A 21,758-nucleotide genomic window follows, 5' to 3' on the forward strand; every position below is an offset into this window, starting at 1 on the left:
CCTGTATCATCCTTTGGAATCCCGCAGGCCAGACCCAATTCAATAAGCCATTTGTTTCCCTGACCTGGTGGGCCATTCCCAAAAGTTAAGTATTGGCCAGTAGTGGTAGGTAGTGATATAGAAAATAGGATTATTGTATAAGTATTTATTGCTGTACATAATAAATGACCGTTGATTTTAATCTTACTAAGCGGTGTGCTGTCTTATTAATCATAACTCGAGCTTGAACCACGTGGCGGTATCAGAAAGATACCTGGCGACTCGTGAGCAAAGGTGACAGAATTAGAGCTAATAAAACTAAGGCTAATAAGAACAACAGTGTAAATGGTAGGTCAAGCCCAACGCTTCACAGTGAATTGTTTGAAGAGCATCGGGAAATATCCGTGGATGTTATGACCATCTGACAGTGCAGTACTCCTTCAGTACTGACCCTCTGACAGTGCAGTACTCCCTCAGTACTGACCCTCAGACTGTGCGGCACTCCCTCAGTACTGACCCTCTGACAGTGCGGAGCTCCCTCAGTACTGACCCTCTGACAGTGCGGCGCTCCCTCAGTACTGACCCTCTGACAGTGCAGTACTCCCTCAGTACTGACCCTCAGACTGTGCGGCACTCCCTCACTACTGACCCTCTAACAGTGCGGCGCTCCCTCAGCAGACCCTCCAACAGTGCAGAGCTCCCTCAGTACTGACCCTGACAGTGCAGCACTCCCTCAGTACTGACCCTCAGACTGTGCGGCACTCCCTCAGTACTGACCCTCTGACAGTGCGGCGCTCCCTCAGTACTGACCCTCTGAAAGTGCGGCGCTCCCTCAGCAGACCCTCCAACAGTGCAGAGCTCCCTCAGTACTGACCCTGACAGTGCGGCAATCCCTCAGTACTGACCCTCCGTCACTGCAGCACTGCCTCAGTACTGACCCTCTGACAGTGCGGCGCTCCTTCAGCACTGACCCTCTGACAGTGCGGCACTCCCTCAGTACTGGCCTTCTGACAGTATAGCGCTCCTTCAGATCTGACCCTCTGACAGTGTGGCACTCCCTCAGCACTGACCCTCTGACAGTGCGCTGCTCCCTCAGTACTGACCCTCCAACAATGTGGCGCTCCCTCAGCACTGACCCTCTTAACAGTGTGGCACTCCCTCAGCACTGACCCTCCGACAGTGCGGTGCTCCCTCAGTACTGACCCGACAGTGCGGTGCTCCCTCAGTACTGACCCTCTAGCAGTGCGGCAATCCCTCAATACTGACCATCCGACAGTGCGGTGCTTCCTCAGCACTGACCCTCCGACTGTGCAGCGCTCCCTCAGCACTAACCCCCTGACAGTGCAGCACTGCCTCAGTACTGACACTCTGACAGTGCAGCACTCCCTCAGTACTGACCCTCCGACTGTGCAGCGCTCCCTCAGCACTGACCCTCTGACAGTGCGGCACTCCCTCAGTACTGACCCTCCGACTGTGCAGCGCTCCCTCAGCCCTGACCCTCCGACTGTGCAGCGCTCCCTCAGCACTGACCCTCTGACAGTGCGGCACTCCCTCAGTACTGACCCTCCGACTGTGCAGCGCTCCTTCAGCACTGACCCTCTAACAGTCTGCCGCTCCCTCACTACTGACCCTCTGACAGTGCGGCGCTCCCTCAGCACTGACCCTCCGACAGTGCGGCACTCCCTCAGCACTGACCCTCCGACAGTGCGGTGCTCGCTCAGTTCTCGGCGCTCCCTCAGTACTGACCCTCCGACAATGCGGCGCTCCCTCAGCATTGACCCCAAGTCTGCACCACGTCTACCAAGCCTAGGCCCACTGCCCTGCCATATTCCCATAACCCCACCTAACCTGCACCTCCCTGGACACGAAGGGGCAATTTATCATGGCCAATCCACTTAACCTGCACATCGTTGGACTGTGGAGGGAAACCAGAGCACCCGGAGGAAACCCACACCGACACGGGGAGAACGTGCAAACTCCACACAGTCACCCAAGACCGAAACTGAACCCTGGTCCCTGGCGCTGTGAAGCAGCAGTGCTAACCATTGTGACACTGATCAACCCCCTTGGTTCAAGGGGCAATTCAGGATGGGCAACAAATGCTGTCTCAGCCAGCGACACCCACATCCCAGGGAAGAAAATATCTGGGTGCCGTGAGTGAAATCACACAAACGTAAAAGATTGAGGACGGCTTGATTCATTATTCCACATATTGAGGGGGAACGGATCAGGCTCATTCAGAGAATCTCCCTCTGTTGGTCGGAGAGTCGAGGACGAAGGAAGATTGTCCAAATGTTAGAGCCAGACTTTTCAGGAATGAAGCTCGGTAATACATCTAACCAAAAAGAGCAATAAAAGTTTGGAACTCTTACCAGCAAAGGCTGGCTCAATCCCGAATTTGAAATCTGACATTGGTTGCTGTGAATCAGAGCTATTGAGTGAATGGGGCAAAGGCGGTGTGCAGAGTCCAGTCACCATTGGCTAGGAAGGTAGTTTTTGAGTATATTCATGGGCTGTGGGTGTCACTCACAAGGCCAGAATTTGTTTCCCATCCCTAAATTGACCTTGTGAGAGCCAACCCCACTCTGCTGCGGGTCTGCAGTCACATGCAGGCCAGACCAGGTAAGGATGGCAGATTTCCTTCCCAAAAGGGATATTGATGAACCAGGTGGGCTTTCATGACCACCAATGCTAGTTTAACGGTCATCATCACGGAGACTCGCTTTCAATTGCAGAAATTTTGATTACGATGATCAGTCAGGTTGGCAGCTTGGCTCATGGATGAAACAGGAACACAAGTAGGCCCATTCGGCCCCTCAGTCGCGAGAAGCTACTTACATTCATCCGCAGGGCCCTGTCCTCTGTAAACAGAAAGAATAGTCTTGGCAGTGCACCTTTCTTAATTAAACAAAAGCTTTGCAGATAACTGTTCCCTGGTGCATTCCTCATGGCAACCCCTCTTTTTCTCACCCACTACAAACTGCTGCACTTACTCAGTACAAGACCAATTTCTTGATTAATGTAACTTCTCAATTCAATTTAAAGCCTTTTGAATATTTGAGCAATGTCCCGGCAATTCGGGATGTGCAAGAGACTAGGGGTGCCAACAATGATAGTTTTTAAAAATTGTTTATGGCATGTGAGCATCGCTGGCTAGGCCCAGTCTTTATTGCCCATTCCTAATTTCGCCTTGAGGGGTTGGTGGTGAGTCGCCATCTTGAACCCACTGCAGTCCAGTGTGGTGTACGTACACCCACCATGCTGTTGGAGAGGATTTGGACCCTGGTAAAAGTGAAGGAACGGCCAATATATTTCCAAGTCGGGATGGTGAGTGACGTGGCAGGAGCGTCCAGGTGGTGGTGTTCCCCATGTCTCCACTGCCCCATATCCTTCCAGATGGTAACGGTCGTGGGTTTGGGAGGTTTGTGGCCACATGACCCATGAACGAGCAAAACATAAACAGACACACCTTACTGGCAGGGTGGTTCTCTCATTGGAACAGTGGGTTCACACCGCTGTCTCACAGCGCCAGGGACCCGGGTTCAATTCCGGCCTTGGGTCGCTGACTGTGCGGAGTCTGCACTTTCTCCCCGTGTCTGCAGGGATTCCCTTGCTAAATTGCCCTTTTTTGTCCAGGGATGTGTCTGTTTGGTGCTATTAGGGTATCGGGCAAGGGGGGGGGGGGGAGGGGGGGGGGGGGGGGGGAGAGGGCCTTCGTCGGGTGCTCTTCCAGAGGGTCAGTGCAGTGCCGAATAGCTTCCTTCTGCACTACAGGGATTCAGTGATATTCTATGTCCTGTGACGTTGGGGACGACCCTCCCCACAATGCCGCGCGCGCCAGAAGCCGCCTCACCGAGCGACTGCCGCGCCTGCGCACTGGGGCGCCAGAATGAGGGGCCGGTCCGGGAAACCCCGTCGGTGTCGCGGCGGGAGGCGATGCTGCGGGTTTGGGTGTTTTTAACGGCGGGAAGATGGGTAAAGCGAAATACAAACCGGGAGCTTCCCGCGCCGAGCGGAGCTGCTCCGGTTCGAAGGCCCAGCGGAGACCGTCATGGCCGCCACGGTGGCGAGGATGGAGCAGCGCCCCGACCAATACGAAGGCAGGACTGAGCCTGGAGGACCGGAGGTGCTAGGTCCTCCAACCAATGGGACAGCGGAGCGAGCCTGGAGGACCTGATTCGAGCTGGGTCCTCCAACCAATGGGACAGCGGAGCGAGCCTGGAGGACCAGATTCGAGCTGGGTGCTCCATGCAATGGGAGAGCGGACCCAGCCTGGAGGACCTGAGCGGGTGCTGGGTCCTCCAACCAATGGGAGAGCGGACCGAGCCTGTGGGACCCAAGGGCAGCCGGTCCCCCAACCATTTGGGTCCAGATTTCACAGAAAATGGTGCAAAAAGAGGCCTTTCGGCCCACCGTGTCTGTACCGGCTCTCCAAACCAGCATTGTGACTTAGCGCCACCCCCCTGTCTTTTCCCGTACCCCTGCACATTGTTTCTATTCAAGTACAGTAAGAAGTCTTACAACACCAGGTTAAAGTCCAACAGGTTTGTTTCAAACACGAGCTTTCAGAGGGCAGCTCCTTCCTCAGGTGAGTGCAGTGCTCCGAAAGCTAGTGTTTGAAACAAACCTGTTGTACTTTAACCTGGTGTTGTAAGATTTCTTACTGTGCTCACTCCAGTCCAACGCCGACATCTCCACATCTTTTCAAGTAATCATCTAATGGCCTCTTGAACGCGTCGATTGAAGCTGCCTCCACCACACTTGCAGACAGTACAATCCAGACCCCAATCGCTCGCTGTGCGAAAACGTTTTTTCTCACATCACATTGGGGGCAGCACGGTAGCATTGTGGATAGCACAATCGCTTCACAGCTCCAGGTTCGATTCCGGCTTGGGTCACTGTCTGTGTGGAGTCTGCACGTTCTCCCCGTGTGTGCGTGGGTTTCCTCCGGGTGCACCGGTTTCCTCCCACAGTCCAAAGATGTGCAGGTTAAGTGGATTGGCCATGATCAATTGCCCGTAGTGTCCAAAATTGCCCTTGGTGTTGGGTGGGATTACTGGGTTATGGGGATAGGGTGGAGGTGTTGACCTTGGGTGTGCTGCTCTTTCCAAGAGCCGGTGCAGACTCGATGGGCCGAATGGCCTCCTTCTGCACTGTAAATTCTATGATAATTTCTCCCTTTTCCAAATCACTTTAAATCAGCGCGGGCTCGTTCTCGATCATTTTATGAGTGGAAACAGTTTCTCCCTATCTACTCTGTGCAGCCCCCTCGTGATTTTGAACATCTCTATCAAAACTCCTCTTAGTCTTCGTCTCTCCAAGGAGAACAGTCCCAACCTCTCCAATCTATCCTCAACTGAAGTTTCTCACCCCTGGAACCATTCTTGTAAACCTCTCCTGAACTGTCTCCAATGTTTTCACATCTTTCCTACAATGTGACACCCAGAACTGAACACAGTATTCTAGCTGAGGTCCAAATAGTATCTTGTCTAAGTTTAACATTGTAATGATATGCATTAACAAGTGTCTGTGTAAATACGTGAAGCCTCCGACCAGTAGGTGTCAGGCAAGTAGAAGCACGTGACACTGGAGCCTTAAGGGGCGTCAGGGGGGTCGGGGGGGGGGGGGGGGGGGGGGTTGATCCTGAAGAGAAACTATTGTGGTCAGTGGTGTTTGTATTAGTTCCAGTTTTATAGCATTACTTTCCTACCCACAGTTTATTATTCTATAATATAATTAACTAGTCTTGAACTAAATGTTCTTTAGTACGCCAACTCAGTAATTGTCTCTGTACAAGAATATAACATGGTCCCAGAAGTGGTCAAAAACTAAAAGATCAGAAGTGTGAAGATTTGAAGGACACAGTCTTCAAATTTGGCGAAACGGTGCTACAAGGAAAACATGGAACATCAAAGGTAATCTGAAAACGCAACACCAGTGCAAGAAGATCATAGAATTTACAGTGCAGAAGATGGATAGTTTAAAAACTCCTGAACAACTTCTAATAACCGGTAATATTGATGGCAATTGGTGCTCATTTAAACAACAGTTTCACTGTATATAAGCTCTAGGATTCAGGTGCAGCTCGATGAAAGAAAGATAGCGTTGTTGCTAACCATAGCAGGTGATTGAAATTTATAACATCTTTGTATATGAACAAGGGGACGATAGTAAAAACTTTGATGCTATCATAAAAAAATTTGATAAGCATTGCACACCGAAAAAGAATGAAACGTTTGAGCGAGCGATGTATGTTTGGAACGCGCATGCAGAAGATGAGCGAGTCATTTGATAGCTTTCTTACCAATCTCAAGTTAAAAGCACAAGTGTGTAATTCCACGCCTTTAAAATCCTCAATGATTCAGGATCAAATTGTCTTTGGAGTAAATGATGATAAGGTGCATGAAGGTCTCCTACAGGAATGAACTTCAGTTAAAAAACCGATTAAGATTTGCCACGCGAGTGAACTAGCTGCGCAACATATGAGCACATTCAATGCACAAAGCTTTGGGGTGAGAATTGGGAGAGATGCAGACGCCATCGATGTGATGCACTGAAAAATAAAATGTGGTCTTGGCAGCGGTGGCCATTTTAAACACTCGGCAGAAGCAGCCATTACATGCAAAAGATGTGGAAACAGGCACCTACAGAGGCAATGTGCAGCTTAAATGCAAAAGAAAAAATCATTTTGCGAAACAATGTTTCACAGGCAAAAAGGTTAATGCAGGGAAGTCAATCAATTAATGCAATTGATGACATTAATTTGGAAGGCACATTTTTTGTTGATGTTGTCTAGGATGAAGACAGGGCAAACACAGATAAATAGAATAAAATGTCACCGAAAAGAACAAAAGGTATAAAAGTGATATTGTAATAGTGACAAATGGACAGTTTCTTTGTTGATGAGTCGATTGCTTATCACTGTAAAGTTAGATACAGGAGCAACAGTAAATCTCATAAGATCCAGTGATATCAAGACTATGAAATTAAAACCGAGAATATTGAATAAAACAGTCTTGTTGAAGGACTATAATGGTCCGAAAATTAACACATTGGAAATGTGTGAATTGAACGGACAAGAAAACAGAAGTGCACAAATTAAAATTATAGATGCTGAAGGTGGTGAATCTTTATTAAGTAGAGTGTGAAGCACTGGAGCTGGTGAGAAGAGTGTACAGCACTGACTGTGCACTGAACACACACAGTGGATCAGTGGAGTCCATTGTGCAGGCTTTTCCCAAAATATTCCAGGGTTTTGATGTGTTGTCTTTCACTTACAAGATTAATTTTTTAAAAAGAATGCTCAACCGGTGATACATGCTCCGAGAAGAGTTCCAGCACCATTGCGAGACCATTTAAGACAGAATTAGACAGGATGACACGTCTTGGTATTATAAAAAAGATTGAAGAGCCGACAGATTGGGTCAATTTGATGGTATGTGTGTAAAAAAAAAAAGAAAATGATCTTCAAATATGTATGGATCCCAAAGATTTAAATGCGAATATAAAAAGGGAACGCTATCCGATACCTAAAAGAGAGGAGATCACAAATGAGATGTCCGGTGTGAAATATTTCAGCAAACTTGATGCTTCGCAAGGATTCTGGCAGCTCAAGCTAAATGAAGAAAGTACGAAGTACTGTGCATTCAATACTCCATTTGGCAGATATTGCTTTCTTCGTATGCCCTTTGGCATAATCTCAGCGTCAGAGATATTCCATAGAGCGATGGAACATTTTATTGAAGGCATTCAGGGTGTTCAAGTATACGTTGTGATATCATAATTGGGGGTTCCACCAAAGAAAACAATAACAAGCTAATTAGGGTATTGCAAAAGATAAGAAATGGGCTATACTCAATAAGGCCAAATGTCACTTTGGTGTAACGGAAATAACCTTCCGAGGAGACATTATCTGGTCAAGGAATAGAACTGGATGACATAAAGATACAAGCCATCATAAATATGCCTCAACCTACAGATAAAAAGGGAGTACTAAGAGTACTGGGCATGATCAACTTCATTGGAAAGTTCATTCCAAATCTCGAAGCAAAGACAGCATGTCTTCGAGATATCCTGAAGGAAGTGAACAACTTCACTTGGACTGAACAGCATGAACAAGAATGGAGAAGACAAAAGGAGTTACTGCCATGAGGGCCACCTTGGAATCGAGAAATGCAAGTGAAGAGTGAGATACTGTATATTGGCCAGAAATAAACAAAGCTATACATAACATGGTGGAAAAGTGTGCCATTTGTCAACGATATCAATATCGACAAGCAAAGGAATCTATGAAAACCGGTGAATAATAATAATAATCATTGCTTATAGTCACAAGTAGGCTTCAATGAAGTTACTGTGGAAAGCCCCGAGTCGCCACATTCCGGTGTCTGTTGGTGGAGGCCGGTACGGGAATTGAAACCGCGCTGCTGGCATTGTTCTGCATTACAAGCTAGCTCTTTAGCCCAATGTGCTAAACCAGCTGCTGAAATTGTGTCAGTTCCTTGGCAAAAGGTTGGGACAGACTTATTCTACCTTGATGGTAAAGAATGTTTGGTAGTGGTAGCTAATTACTCAAATTATCCAGAGGGTAGCGCAATTATCTAGCTCATCAGCAAATTGTGGGCAGCACGGTAGCACAGTGGGTACTACTGTTGCTTCACAGCTCCAGGGTCCCAGGTTCGATTCCCGGCTTGTAGAGTAGTCTGTGTGGAGTCTGCACGTTATCCCAGTGTCTGCGTGGGTTTCCTCCGGGTGCTCCGGTTTCCTCCCACAAGTCCCAAAGACGTGCTGTTGGGTGAATTGGACATTCTGAATTCTCCCTCTGTGACCCGAACAGACTCCGGAATGTGGTGACTGGGGGATTTTCACAGTAACTTCATTGCAGTGTTAATGTAAGCCTACTTGTGACAATAATAAAAATTATTATTATTAATAATGCATACAAAAGCAACATTTGCATGACATAGGATAAGGTAGTAATGAGTGATAATAGACTATGCTTTACCAGCAAAGAATGGAAGGAATTTGCACGGCAATATGATTTTAAGCATGTAACGTCAAGTCCATTATATCGCAATCAAATGGCAAAGCAGAATAAAGGGTTCAGATAGTCAAGCGATTACTGAAGAAGGCTATGGACAGCAAAGATTATCCATATTTAGCATTGCTAAGCTATCGAGCATCTCCATTAAGTTTATCGCCAGCAGCAATGATGATGATTCGGAAACGATGAAAATCTCTGCCATGCCATACCAAGCAAAGACTGAATGAGACGAAAAGAGATCAAATGGAATCTCAGAAGAAGAAGCAAAAGGAATATTATGGCAAGTCTACAACCTTTGAAACCAAATGACATGGTGAGAGTGGAGGATCCTGCTGGCTGGCCAAAACATGCTAAGATATTGCAGAAAACAGGCCAAGGTCCCACATTGTGAGAACTGAGCAAGGACAGGTTTTAAGGAGGAATAGACGAACACTCCTAAAAGTGAAACAACCTGTTGCTGAACAGCAAGACGAGGGTGTGTACATTCATCGAAACTGACACATGCAGTGAACGAGTTAAATGCCAATGTGCAGAATGGTGTTCAGAACAATGATACAATCATAGTAGATGTACCTACAGAGGTTCAGAACTTTCACACAGATTCACAAGATTTACCAAAGTTGAGACGATCAACGAGAAACAGAAAGATACCAGAACGGTTGGATCTGTGAATGGACAATATAACTGTAACGCAGGTGGAAATGGTGATAATGAAAGCATATGACATGCTTGTCTTCATCAGGCGGGGCATCGAGTATATAAGTTTGCAAATTATGTTACAGGTATTCAGAACATTGACTCGGACAAATTATTAATACTGTGCCCAATTCTGGTCACCATACTACCAGGAGGACATGTAGGCTTTGGAGAGTGTATAGTAAAAGTTTTACCAGGATGTTGCCTGGTATGGAGGGTGTTAGCTGTGAGGAGCGATTGAATAAACTGGGATTGTTCTCCCGAGAAAGACAGAGGCTGAGGGGCGACCTGATAAAGTTTTAAAATTATGAGGGTTATAGATAGGGTGAACAGTTGGAGGCTTTTTCCCAGGGCGGAAATGATAATTACAAGGGGGCACAAGTTCAAGGTGAGGGAGATTAGGTTCAGTGGAGATGTGTGGGGTAAGTTTTTTACACAGAGGGTGGTGGTGGCCTGGAATGCACTGCCAAGTGAGGTGGTTGAGGCAGATACATTAGCGACCTTTAAGACTTATCTGGATAGGCACATGGACAGACAGGGTATAGAAGGATACAAGCGGTTGGTCTAGATAGGACACGTAATTGGCGCAGGCTTTGAGGGCCGAAGAGCCTGTTTCTATGCTGTACTGTTCTTTGTTCTTTATACATGATGCAAAGTACATTGTTATGCATTTCAAATGTAATATTTACTGAAATAATGTATTATTTGTTTTTTTCAAAATCTCAAGGAAAGGGGATTTAGTGATGTGCATTAACAAGAGTGATGTGTTGGATGTTCTGGATCTGTGGAGACTGCATTTACCTTAGCAGTAACATAGACAGACTACCAACACTTGTAATAGTACAACTCTATTTTATTTACCTAAGAGCAGTTAAACATACTTGCACTGTGGGTCGACACTATGTTAGATTGACTGAAGACCTATGCCTAACCTGACCAGCCTATACTGCTAGCACATGGTGGATGTTTGTGCTACTGACTGCGGGCTCTGTCTGTCTCAGAGGCTGCATCCCGAATGAGCGAGAAAACTGAACAAAGAAATGTACAGCACAGGAACAGGCCCTTCGGCCCTCCAAGCCCGTGCCGACCATACTGCCCGACTAAACTACAATCTTCTACACTTCCTGGGTCCGTATCCTTCTATTCCCATCCTATTCATATATTTGTCAAGATGCCCCTTGAATGTCCCTATCGTCCCTGCTTCCACTACCTCCTCCGGTAGTGAGTTCCAGGCACCCACTACCCTCTGCGTAAAAAACTTGCCTCGTACATCTACTCTAAACCTTGCCCCTCTCACCTTAAACCTATGCCCCCTAGTAATTGACCCCTCTACCCTGGGGAAAAGCCTCTGACTATCCACTCTGTCTATGCCCCTCATAATTTTGTATACCTCTATCAGGTCGCCCCTCAACCTCCTTCGTTCCAGTGAGAACAAACCGAGTTTATTCAATCGCTCCTCATAGCTTATGCCCTCCATACCAGGCAACATTCTGGTAAATCTCTTCTGCACCCTCTCTAAAGCCTTCACATCCTTCTGGTAGTGTGGCGACCAGAATTGAACACTATACTCCAAGTGTGGCCTAACTAAGGTTCTATACAACTGGTGCCCTCTGTCTTTATAGTGACCGTGCCCTAACTGGTGATTGGCTGCCGTGTTATGTGTGTTGATTGGTTTTGCAGTGTGTCAGTCAGTGTGTGTCTCTGCACCATCATATACTGATGTGTATATTATGACAAAGAGTATGTGTAAATATGTATAGCCTCTGACCAGTCGGTGTTGGGCAAGTAGTAGCACATGACACTGGAGCCTGGGGGGCGGTATCTTGTGGAGAAATCATCATAGTCAGTCATGTTTGTATTAATTCCAGTTTTATAGCATTAGTTTCCTATATACAATTATTATACGATAATAAAATTAACCAGTCTTGAACTAGATGTTCTTTAGTCGCCAACTCAATAATTGTCTCTGTACAGGAACATAACATAACTCCTCTACTCTGTGCCCCGTTAATAAAGCCCAGATTACTGTCTGCTTTTTTAACTGCTTGTCATGGGAGTGTCCCTTTAAGAAGTGTTTTGTCTTATCACATGGCTTCAGTGATGTCATTGTGTGGGTGGAGCTGGGCTGTGGCTCTGAGTTTTACTTTTGTTTTTGGTTTGGGCTTGATTTGGTGGCTCTGAGTATTTTGCTTTTGTTTTCACATTTGAAATGAAATGAAATGGAAATCGCTTATTGTTACAAGTAGGCTTCAAATGAAGTTACTGTGAAAAGCCCCTAGTCGCCACATTCTGGCGCCTGTTCAGGGAGGCTGTTACAGGAATTGAACCGTGCTGCTGGCCTGCCTTCAAAGCCAGCGATTTAGCCCTGTACTAAACAGCCCCTTTGGCTGCTGTATTCAGACAGACAAGTGTCTTGGAGTGTCTCTCTACCTTCAGTTTAAAAGCTGTTTCCAGACTGCTTGATAACTTGAAAATAAATAATTGCTTTCTGGTAGGAATTGAAACCTGCTGTTTTAAAAAGGAAACGAGTATACATACCAGGTCTTGAGTGCCGAATTGTTATTAAATTGGAACAGCTTAAGGGGGAAACTTACTGAGGGTTATACATAGAGTACTGTAGCTCCGTGGGGTATTTATGTTGGTAGTCGATAAAAATGCTTACTGTATGTGTTTATGAAAATGTTAACTAAATTCGTAGAATAAACTTTGTTTTTGATTAAACGTGCTTAAGGCCTCTGTTGAATAACACCTGAAAGGCAGGCCCTTGTGCTCATCGGAACCAAAATGAATAAACAGTTGTAGGTCAGGTGAACTCCATGATATACTTTGGAGTTTTCCAAACCCTGGCCCAGAATACTGCGCTCTCCTTCAATGATCTACGCACATACACATCCAGGTCCTTTAGATAGAAATTACCAACGAATAACCAATGTCACATCATCTTTTCAACAGAACATCTATCGTAAACATTTACATCAATATACTCCAACTCATCTCTACAAACACTAAAATCAAACAAGAACAAATGTTAAACATACTTCCTACAATTATGTCAGAATGTAAAAGGTTCCCTCTCGGACAGATCAATGAAAGCAATGCATAGTTTGTTTAAATATAAGGTGTCATCCTAAGTTCAAACTGTTCAACTCAACACTTCTAACTATTCCTTCAAAGCAGACAACTCCTGACTCCAGACCCAGAGCTGCCATTGAAGTCATAAACCTCAGTTAAGTGTAGTTCCATGCAAGTAGCTGCCTTCCAGTTCCCCAATTACCTTAATTGTTAATTGTCTAACAAAAATTCAAATTGAACTATTTTAAAGTGGCTAATTTAAAAATTCATAAACAGTACTTCACTCCATACAAAGTTCCGAGACACACGAGTCTTAAATATTCCACTGTGATGACCAGTGGCTACTGGAGCTTGGCAACGGGCTCCAATGCCAGAAACAACAACCCACAACCACAATTGGTAGCTTCATAATAATAATAGTAATCTTTATTGTCACAAGTAGGCTTACATTAACACTGCAATGAAGTTACTGTGAAAATCCCCTAGTCACCACATTCCGGTGCCTGTTCGGGTACACAGAGGGAGAATTCAGAATGTCCAAATTACCTAACAGCATGTCTTTCTGGACTAGAGGGAGGAAACCCACGCAGACACGGAGAGAACATGCAGACTCCGCACAGACGGTGACCCAAGCCGGGAATCGAACTTGGGACCCTGGCGCTGAGAAGCCACAGTGCTAACCACTGTGCATGTGTGGCCTCTCAAGGATTGGCCTCTTTTAGCAATCAGATGCTAAATGGAGACTCCCCATCCACAATGGCTGCCTTGCTCCTGCATATCCATGATCTTTTGTAGATGAAATGAAAATCGCTTATTGTCACAAGTAGGCTTCAAATGAAGTTACTCTGAAAAGCCCCTAGTCGCCACATTCCGGCGCCTGTTCGGGGAGGCTGGTACGGGAATTGAACCATGCTGCTGGCCTGCCTTGGTCTGCTTTCAAAGCCAGCGATTTAGCCCTGTGCTCAACAGCCCCTTGGAAGGATACCCCCAATGATGACATATTCCAGGGTGAACAACATTTGGAAAAGGCAAACAGAATGGAAAAGGAGGACGAGCAATCCTGATCGCGAAGGACCAAAGTGAGAAAGGATCTTGCCTCAGAAGATGGGGAAGTAAGTCATTATGGGTCAATATTCTGGAAAAAAAACAAAGCTAGAAAATACTGGTGAGAAGGCAGTGGCATTGTGGCATTATCACTGGACTAGTAATCCGGAGACCTGGTTCGAATTGTACCATGGCAGATAGTGGAATTTGAATTCAGTAAAAATCTGGAGTTAAAAGTCAATTGTTTTGTGTTTGTCTGTCTTGAATGTGGGTAGAGGATGGGGCAGTTAAGGGGATCTGCTGTTAAAGGACATTTGATCAACTGTATTCACTGCCTATTTCAGATTTGTTCTAGTTATAAATAAACAATAATTGTGTTTAAACTTACAAACCTGGTGACTGTAATTAACGGACAGCCAAGGGCCAAAGATTTTGGGGTTTTTTTTGTAAAAACTATTGGTTACTTCACTTTGTGTTGTGACTCTGGGGCACGTGGGGCTGGAATTGACCGCACACTAGCCCAGGGTGCTGCAGCACAGTGCTCAGTTAAAGCAAAACAGAAGAACAAGTGACAGATAGTGTTAGGGGCTGTTTAGCACAGGGCTAAATCGCTGGCTTTGAAAGCAGACCAAGGCAGGCCAGCAGCATGGTTCAATTTCCGTAACAGCCTCCCTGAACAGGCGCTGGAATGTGGCAACTAGGAGCTTTTCACAGTAACTTCATTTGAAGCCTACTTGTGACAATAAGCGATTTTCATTCATTTCATTTCATTTTCATTTTCATTTTTTTCTGATAACCCTGTGAACTGAGCAGTTGCGGGGGGGGGGGGGGGTTGTGTTGGGGCAAAAAAGATTTTGGATTTTAAAAGAGCATCAAGTTGGAGCAGAAAGATCACAGTTTAAAGTTGTTGAACTCAATGTTGAGTCCCGAGGGCAGAAACACGCCTAACTAGGAGGGCGGAGGTGTGGGCATGAGAGCAAGCTGCTGGTTTGAAATGGCAAGACTAATGAAGGACAGTCAGCATGGATTTGGTGGAAAGGAGGCTGTGTTGGACGACAGTAATTGGAATTTTTGAGGAAGTAACAAGGTTTGATGAGGGCAGCGTGTTTGCTGCAGCACAAATGAATTTTAGCAAGACCTATTGAAAAAGCCCCACTTGGTCAGAAAAATAAAAGCCCATGGGGTTCGAGGGAAAATGCCAAGGGGGCTCCAAAAATTGATCCGTGGACGTGATAATGGTCGAGGGGAGCTTTTGTGACCAGAATGCAGTTTCTGGCAGGGGTCAGTACAGGGCCTCTTTTTTCTGTGGCATACAGAATGGTTAACAGTGGGGGTAAAGGCTGTAAATTGAAGGTAATGTAGATTGTAATCCTTTTAAGGATGACATTAACCATCTTTGGGTACAAGTTACAGGGCAGCATTCCTTAACATGATGGCTCACACCTTGGTTGTTGCCTGACGAAGCTCAGTAGCCCCACTCTGGCCTGGCAGTCTCTGTTGGACTCGCTGCAGGTGACACAAGTCTCCCATCCTCCTTAGAAAGGGCAGTGATGCCAGAGGTTGGAGAATGTTACACCAATGACAAATAGTTGCTATTTCCCCCACCACCTCTTTTCGTACCCTGGAATTAGCACGGCCAATCCACCTAACCTGCACATCTTTGGACTGTGGGAGGAAACCGGAGCAGACACAGGGAGAACGTGCAAACTCCACATAGTCACCCAGGGCTGGTTTAGCTCACTGGGCTAAATCGCTGGCTTTTAAAGCAGACCAAGGCAGGCCAGCAGCATGGCTCTCGTAACAGCCTCCCCGAACAGGCACCGGAATGTGGCGACTAGGGGCTTTTCACAGTAACTTCATTGAAGCCTACTCGTGACAATAAGCGATTTTCATTCATTAGTTAAATCCACGCCCAGTGCTTTTACAAGTCCTTTTCTCTAGGATTACAAAATTATCTGTGACTCTGTATCGTTTATAAATTCAGTTTATTGTTTGAATTTTAGAATTCAGACATCGGAGGAATAGTTGACAATATCGTGGCTGAGGGTTCAATTCACTGACAATCACATTGGCGGTATCTCCTCCATAACTCAATGCAGTCAGTTAGTTGGTCAAGTTGCTGCTTCTGTCTTGCCTTTGCTCCTTTTCCCGTCAAATGTAAGGGCTCACACCAATCGTTCTCATCCTTTATGCCATCAGTGGCCCGATTGTTCCTTTCGAGCAAGATGGTGACGAGCAAGTCAAATACAAATTATCTACTTCCTTCTCTAGTTTCCAGTCTGGTTGACACGACAACTTTCAATCCTTTTGTGCATCTTTTTTAATCAGAAGAGATCCCCTCAAGTCTCGATGATGCATTACAATCCAGACATAGCAATTTTGCTCATAATCATGCGGGCAAACACACAATGCTGACTGATTTCTCATCTGTATGTTACGTCCTCACTTCTGACTGCACGGTGGCAAGTGGTTAGTACTGCTGCCTCACAGCTCCAGGGAACCGGGTTCGATTCTAGCCCTGGGTGACTATGTGGAGTTTGCACGTTCTCCCTGTGTCTGCTCCGGTTTCCTCCCACAGTCCAAAGATGTGCAGGTTAGGTGGATTGGCCGTGCTAATTTCAGGGTACGAAAAGAGGTGGTGGGGGAAATAGCAAATGCGCTTGTGATAATTTACCAAAATTCGCTGGTCTCTGGGGCAGTTCCGGCAGATTGGAAAAAAGCAAATGTGACGCCACTGTTTAAAAAAGGAGGTAGACAAAAGGCGGGTAACTATAGGCCGGTTAGCTTCTTCTGTTGTGGGGAAATGCTTGAATCTATCATTGAGGAAGAGATAGCGAGTCATCTGGATAGAAATTGTCCCATTGGGCACACGCAGCAGGGGTTCATGAAAGGCAGGTCATAATTTAGTGGAATTCTTTTGAGGATATTACGAGCATGGTGGACAACAGGGAACTGGTGGATGTGGTGTATCTGGATTTCCAGAAGGCATTCGACAAGATGACACACAAAAGGCTGCTGCATAAGATAAAGGTGCACGGCGTTACGGGTAATGTATTAGCGTGGATAGAGGATTAGTTTGATTTGATTTGATTTATTGTCACATGTACCGAAGTACAGTGGAAAGGTTAACTAACAGCAAAGAGTGGGGATAAATGGGTGTTTTTCTGGTTGGCGATCAGTGGCTAGTGGTGTACCTCAGGGATCAGTATTGGGACCGTAATTGTTTACAACTTACATATATGATTTGGAGTTGGGTCCATGTGTAATGTGTCAAAGTTTCTAGATGACATTAAGATAAGTGGTAGAGCCAAATGTGCAGAGGACACTGAAAGTATGCAGAGAGATATAGATAGTTTAAGTGAATGGGCATGGGTCTGTCAGGTGGAGTTCAATATTGATAAATGTGAGGTCATTCATTTCGGTCGGAATGACAGCTATTATTTAAAAATTGCAGCATGCTGCTGTGCAGAGGGACCTGGGTGTCCTTGTGCATGAATCACAAAAGGTTGGTTTTCAGGTGCAGCCTGTAATTAAGAAGGCAAAACGAATTTTGTCCTTCATTGCTAGAGGGATGGAGTTTAAAACCAGGGAGGTTGTGTTGCAGCTGTATAGGGCACTGGTGAGGCCACACCTGGAGTACTGTGTCCAGTTTTGGTCTCCTTACTTGAGAAAGGATGAGCAGACACTGGAGGGGGTGCAGAAGAGATTCACTAGGTTGATTCCGGAGTTGAGGGGATTAGCTTATGAGGGGAGACTGGGACTATACGCATTGAAATTTAGAAGAATGAGGGGGGGAGAAACATATAAAATTATGAAGGGAATAGCTAAGATACAAACAGGAAGGTTGTTCACACTGGCGAGTGAAACTAGAACTAGGGGGCATAGCCTCAAAATAAGGGGGAGCAGATTTAGGACTGAGTTGAGGAGGAACTTCTTCACCCAAAGGGTTGTGAATCTGCCCAGTGAAACAACTGAGGCTACCTCGTTAAATGTTTTTTAAGGCTAAGATAGATTTTTGAACAGTAAAGGAATAAAAGGTTACAGTGAGCTGGCGGGTAATTGGCGCTGAGTCCACTAGAAGATCAGCCATGATCTTATTGAATGGCAGAGCAGGCTCAAAGGGCATATGGCCTACTCCTGCTCCTAGTTCTTATGCAAAATTGCCCCTTAAGTGTCCAAAGATGTGCAGCTTAGATGGGGTTACGGGGATGGCCTAGGTAGGGTGCTCTTTCAGAGGGTTGGTACAGACTCAATGGACTGAATGGTCTCCTGCACTGTAGGGATTCTATGGCATGTCTCTGGCATCCAGCCCTACTGGATCCTTTGGTAAAAGCATATCCGGATTTGATTGGTTAGGTAACAAACGCGACGCTTGGCTAACCGGATCTCACTGCAGCTTCATCTTTATAAATCTTGAAACAAAGCATTTTTGATCAGTCGGGGATTCAGGATAAGTGGGATCTCTTTAGCTGCAATTTAGCTCAACAGACAGACTTTGACTGAGAACTTTAAAATAATAATAATCTTTATTGTCTCAAGTAGGCTTACATTAGCACTACAATAAAGTTACTCTGAAAAGTCCCTATTCGCTACATTCCGGCACCTGTTCAGGTACACGGAGGAAGAATTCAGAATGCCCAAATTACCTAACAAGCGCTTCTTTCAGGACTTGTGGGAGGAAACTGGAGCATCCGGAGGAAACCCACATAGACACAAGGAGAACATGCAGACTCCACACAGACAGTGACAAGTTTTGCTACCACACAGTGGGGAAGCATAGGCTTTGTGAACTGAGAGCTAAGTTGGGAATTTGGTGCAGAGGGGGAAGGAGGTACAGATTTTCATTCTTTTTGTTCTATTTCCAGTAGCTGGTGAGCGTTCTTTTGTTTTTTTATTCATTTAATATTAATCTTTATTGTCACAAGTAGGCTTTCATTAACACTGCAATGAGATTACTGTGAAAAGCCCCTAGTCGCCACATTCCAGAGCCTGTTCAGGTCACAGAGCGAGAATTCAGAATGTCCAATTCACCTAACAGCGGGTCTTTTGGGACTTGTGGGAGGAAACCGGAGCACCCGGAGGAAACCCACACAGACACAGGGAGAACATGCAGACTTCACACAGACAGTGATCCAAGCCGGGAATCGAACCCAAGTCCCTGGTGCTGTGAAGCAACAGTGCTAACACTGTGCTACCTGCCCAACAGGATGTGGGTAAGGCTGGCTGGTCAGTATTTATTGCTCTTCCCTAGTTTCCCTTCAGAAGGTGGTGGTGAGCTGTCTTTTTCAACTGCTGCAGTCCCGGATGTGCAGCTGCACACATAGAGCTGTTAGGACAGGAATTGCAGGATTTTTGCCCCAACGACAGTGAAGGAACAGCGATATATTTTCAAGTCAGGATGGTGAGTGACTGGGAGGGGAACATCCAGGTCATGGTGTCCTCCAGTATCTCCTACTCTTGTACTTCTAGATGGTAGTGGTTGTAGGTTTGCAAGGTGCTGTCTGAGGAACCTTGGTGAGTTCCTGCAGTGCACCTTGTAGATGGTGCACACGGCTGCCACAGTTCGTCGGCGGTGGAGGGTTTGAATGTTTGTGGAAGGGGGAGCAATCAAGCGGGCTACTTTCTCCTGGGTGGTGTTGAGCTTGACTGTTGTTGGAGCCGTACTCATCCAGGCAAATGGAGAGTATTCCATTACACTCCTGACTTGTGTCCTGTAGATGGTGGACACGTTTGGGGAGTCGGGAGGGGAGTTACTCTCCGTAGGATTCCTAGCCTCTGCCCTGCTCTGGTAGCCACTAATATGGCTAGTCCAGTTCAGTTTCTGATCAATGGTAACCCCCAAGACCATGGGACCATGGCGTTGTGAAGCAACAGTGCTAACCACTGTGCTACTGTGCCGACTAGTAAGGATCAGTGCTGGGCCAAAGTTATTTACAATCTATATAAATGAATTGGATACGTTATTCTTTGTCGCTTCATCCAAGTTTCTTGAAGATACGAAGCTAGATGGAAATGCAAGCTGTGAGGAGGACAAAAAGAGGTTGCAGAGATATGAGGCTGGATTTTTCACGCTGGATGGCCAATTAATGGGCAGTCAATGTGAAACATGCACTGGGAAAGGCTCAGAGCTGCCCTGGGAGGGTAGGCAGTGAGAAAAAAGAAGGGTGCGGGCTGGCACTTCTAATGTGTTCCTTCAGGAGGGAGTTGTCTCAGAGAGCTGAAGACCTGTCAAAAATATTTTTTTGTTTGTTTCTTTGTTATTTACAGCACAGAAGGAAGCCATTTGGCCCATCGTGTCTGCACCGGCTCCCAAAAGAGCGACGTGGCCAGTCCCATTCTCCAGCTCTATCTCCATACCTCTAAATTCATCACTTTCAAGTATATATCCGGCTCTCTTTTGAAACCTCCTCTGGAATCCACCTCCAGCACTCTCCCAGGCAATGCATCCCAAATCCCAACTTTCTGAGTAAAGAAGTTTCTCCTCATCTCACTTCTAGCTCTCTTGCTGACCATCTTGAAATTGTGACCCGTAGTCACTGACATGCCAACTAGTGGAAACATAATATTCTTCTTTATCCTGTCAAAAAGGTTCAGAATTTTGAACACCTCAATAAGGTCGCCTCTTAATCTTCTCTGCTCCAAGGAGAACAAGTCCAATTTCGCCAATCGTTCCTTGTATCTAAAGGGCAGCACGGTAACATAGTGGTTAGCACTATGGCTTCACAGCTCCAGGGTCCCAGGGTCGATTCCCAGCTTGGGTCGCTGTGCAGAGTCTGCACATTCTCCCCGTGCCTGCGTGGGTTTCCTCTGGGTACTACTGTTTCCTCCCGCAAGTCCCGAAAGACGGGCGGTTAGGTAATTTGGACATTCTGAATTCTCCCGCTGTGACCCGAACAGGCGCCGGAATGTGGCGACTAGGGGCTTTTCACAGTAACTCCATTGCAGTGTTACTGTCAGCCTACTTGTGACAATAAAGATTTAAAAAATACTTCCTCATTCCTGGTATTATTCTAGTAAATCTCCTCTGCACTGTGTCGGAAATCTCTGCAGTGCGTGTCCCGGCAGCTCATTCAAACACAAACCTCAGTCCCCACACACCTTTGTATGTCATCCCGCCCCAGATCGAGGTAGAATCTAAAACGTTAAAGGCTGTCTGGCCAGCCAACAAGCATAAAAGCAGAGTGGTCACGTAAAACCCGTGTTTAATTGGCCCCTTCATGGGCTAAGCTGTCTGTCTCCTTGATTGTCAGCAAGTACGCTTTCAAATCTCGGGTACGATGACATTGGGTCGCACACTAGACGTCCTCCCAGTGGGCGCATGCCCTCCTGAGCAATGAAAAATTCTTCCCCTGGACAAGTGAGTGAGTCAGAAAAAGATGGAAAATGGAGTATAATGTGGGGAACTGGCAGGGGGAATAGAAAAGCAGAATATTTTTTAAAAGGCGTGATACTTGAAAACGTTGATGTTTTGGGTGTAATCGTACAAGGAACACAGAAATACAGCAAGCAATTTGGGCATCCAAATGGCCCTTTGGCCTTTATTGCGAGGGAATTGGAACACAAGAAAAAAGAAGACTTTCTAGAATTGTACAAGGCTATAGTGAAGCCACTCAAGTACTGCAGTGGAATACCAGCTCCTTATTGAAGGAAGGATATGCCTGCATTCAAGTCAGTACAGCGACCGTTCTCAAGGCTGGGGCGCGAGAAGATGGTCGTCCTTTGCTGAGAGGTTGAGCAAAATGTCCTCTGCAGTCCAGAAGCATCAGACTTGAACTCATTAAAACATACAGGATCTTGAAAGAGCTTTACAACACCAGGTTAAAGTCCAACAGGTTTGTTTCGAATCACTAGCTTTCAAACACCATTCACCTGATGAAGGAGCTGCGCTCCGAAAGCTAGTGATTCAAAACAAACCTGTTGGACT

At 46.1% G+C, this 21,758-nt stretch overlaps 1 protein-coding gene across 1 annotated transcript in view; it reads right to left on the reverse strand.

Annotated features, from left to right (window-relative positions):
* Positions 1-21,758, reverse strand: part of LOC140417909 (uncharacterized) — a 41,796-nt gene that overhangs the window by 9,074 nt on the left and 10,964 nt on the right. Inside the window, exon 3 of the mRNA XM_072501342.1 lies at positions 3,973-4,027. Coding sequence (XP_072357443.1) covers positions 3,973-4,027 — 55 coding nt within the window. The remainder of the gene's footprint in view (positions 1-3,972; positions 4,028-21,758) is intronic.

Source organism: Scyliorhinus torazame, chromosome 5 (assembly GCF_047496885.1).
Source record: "Scyliorhinus torazame isolate Kashiwa2021f chromosome 5, sScyTor2.1, whole genome shotgun sequence".
NCBI lineage: Eukaryota > Metazoa > Chordata > Chondrichthyes > Carcharhiniformes > Scyliorhinidae > Scyliorhinus > Scyliorhinus torazame.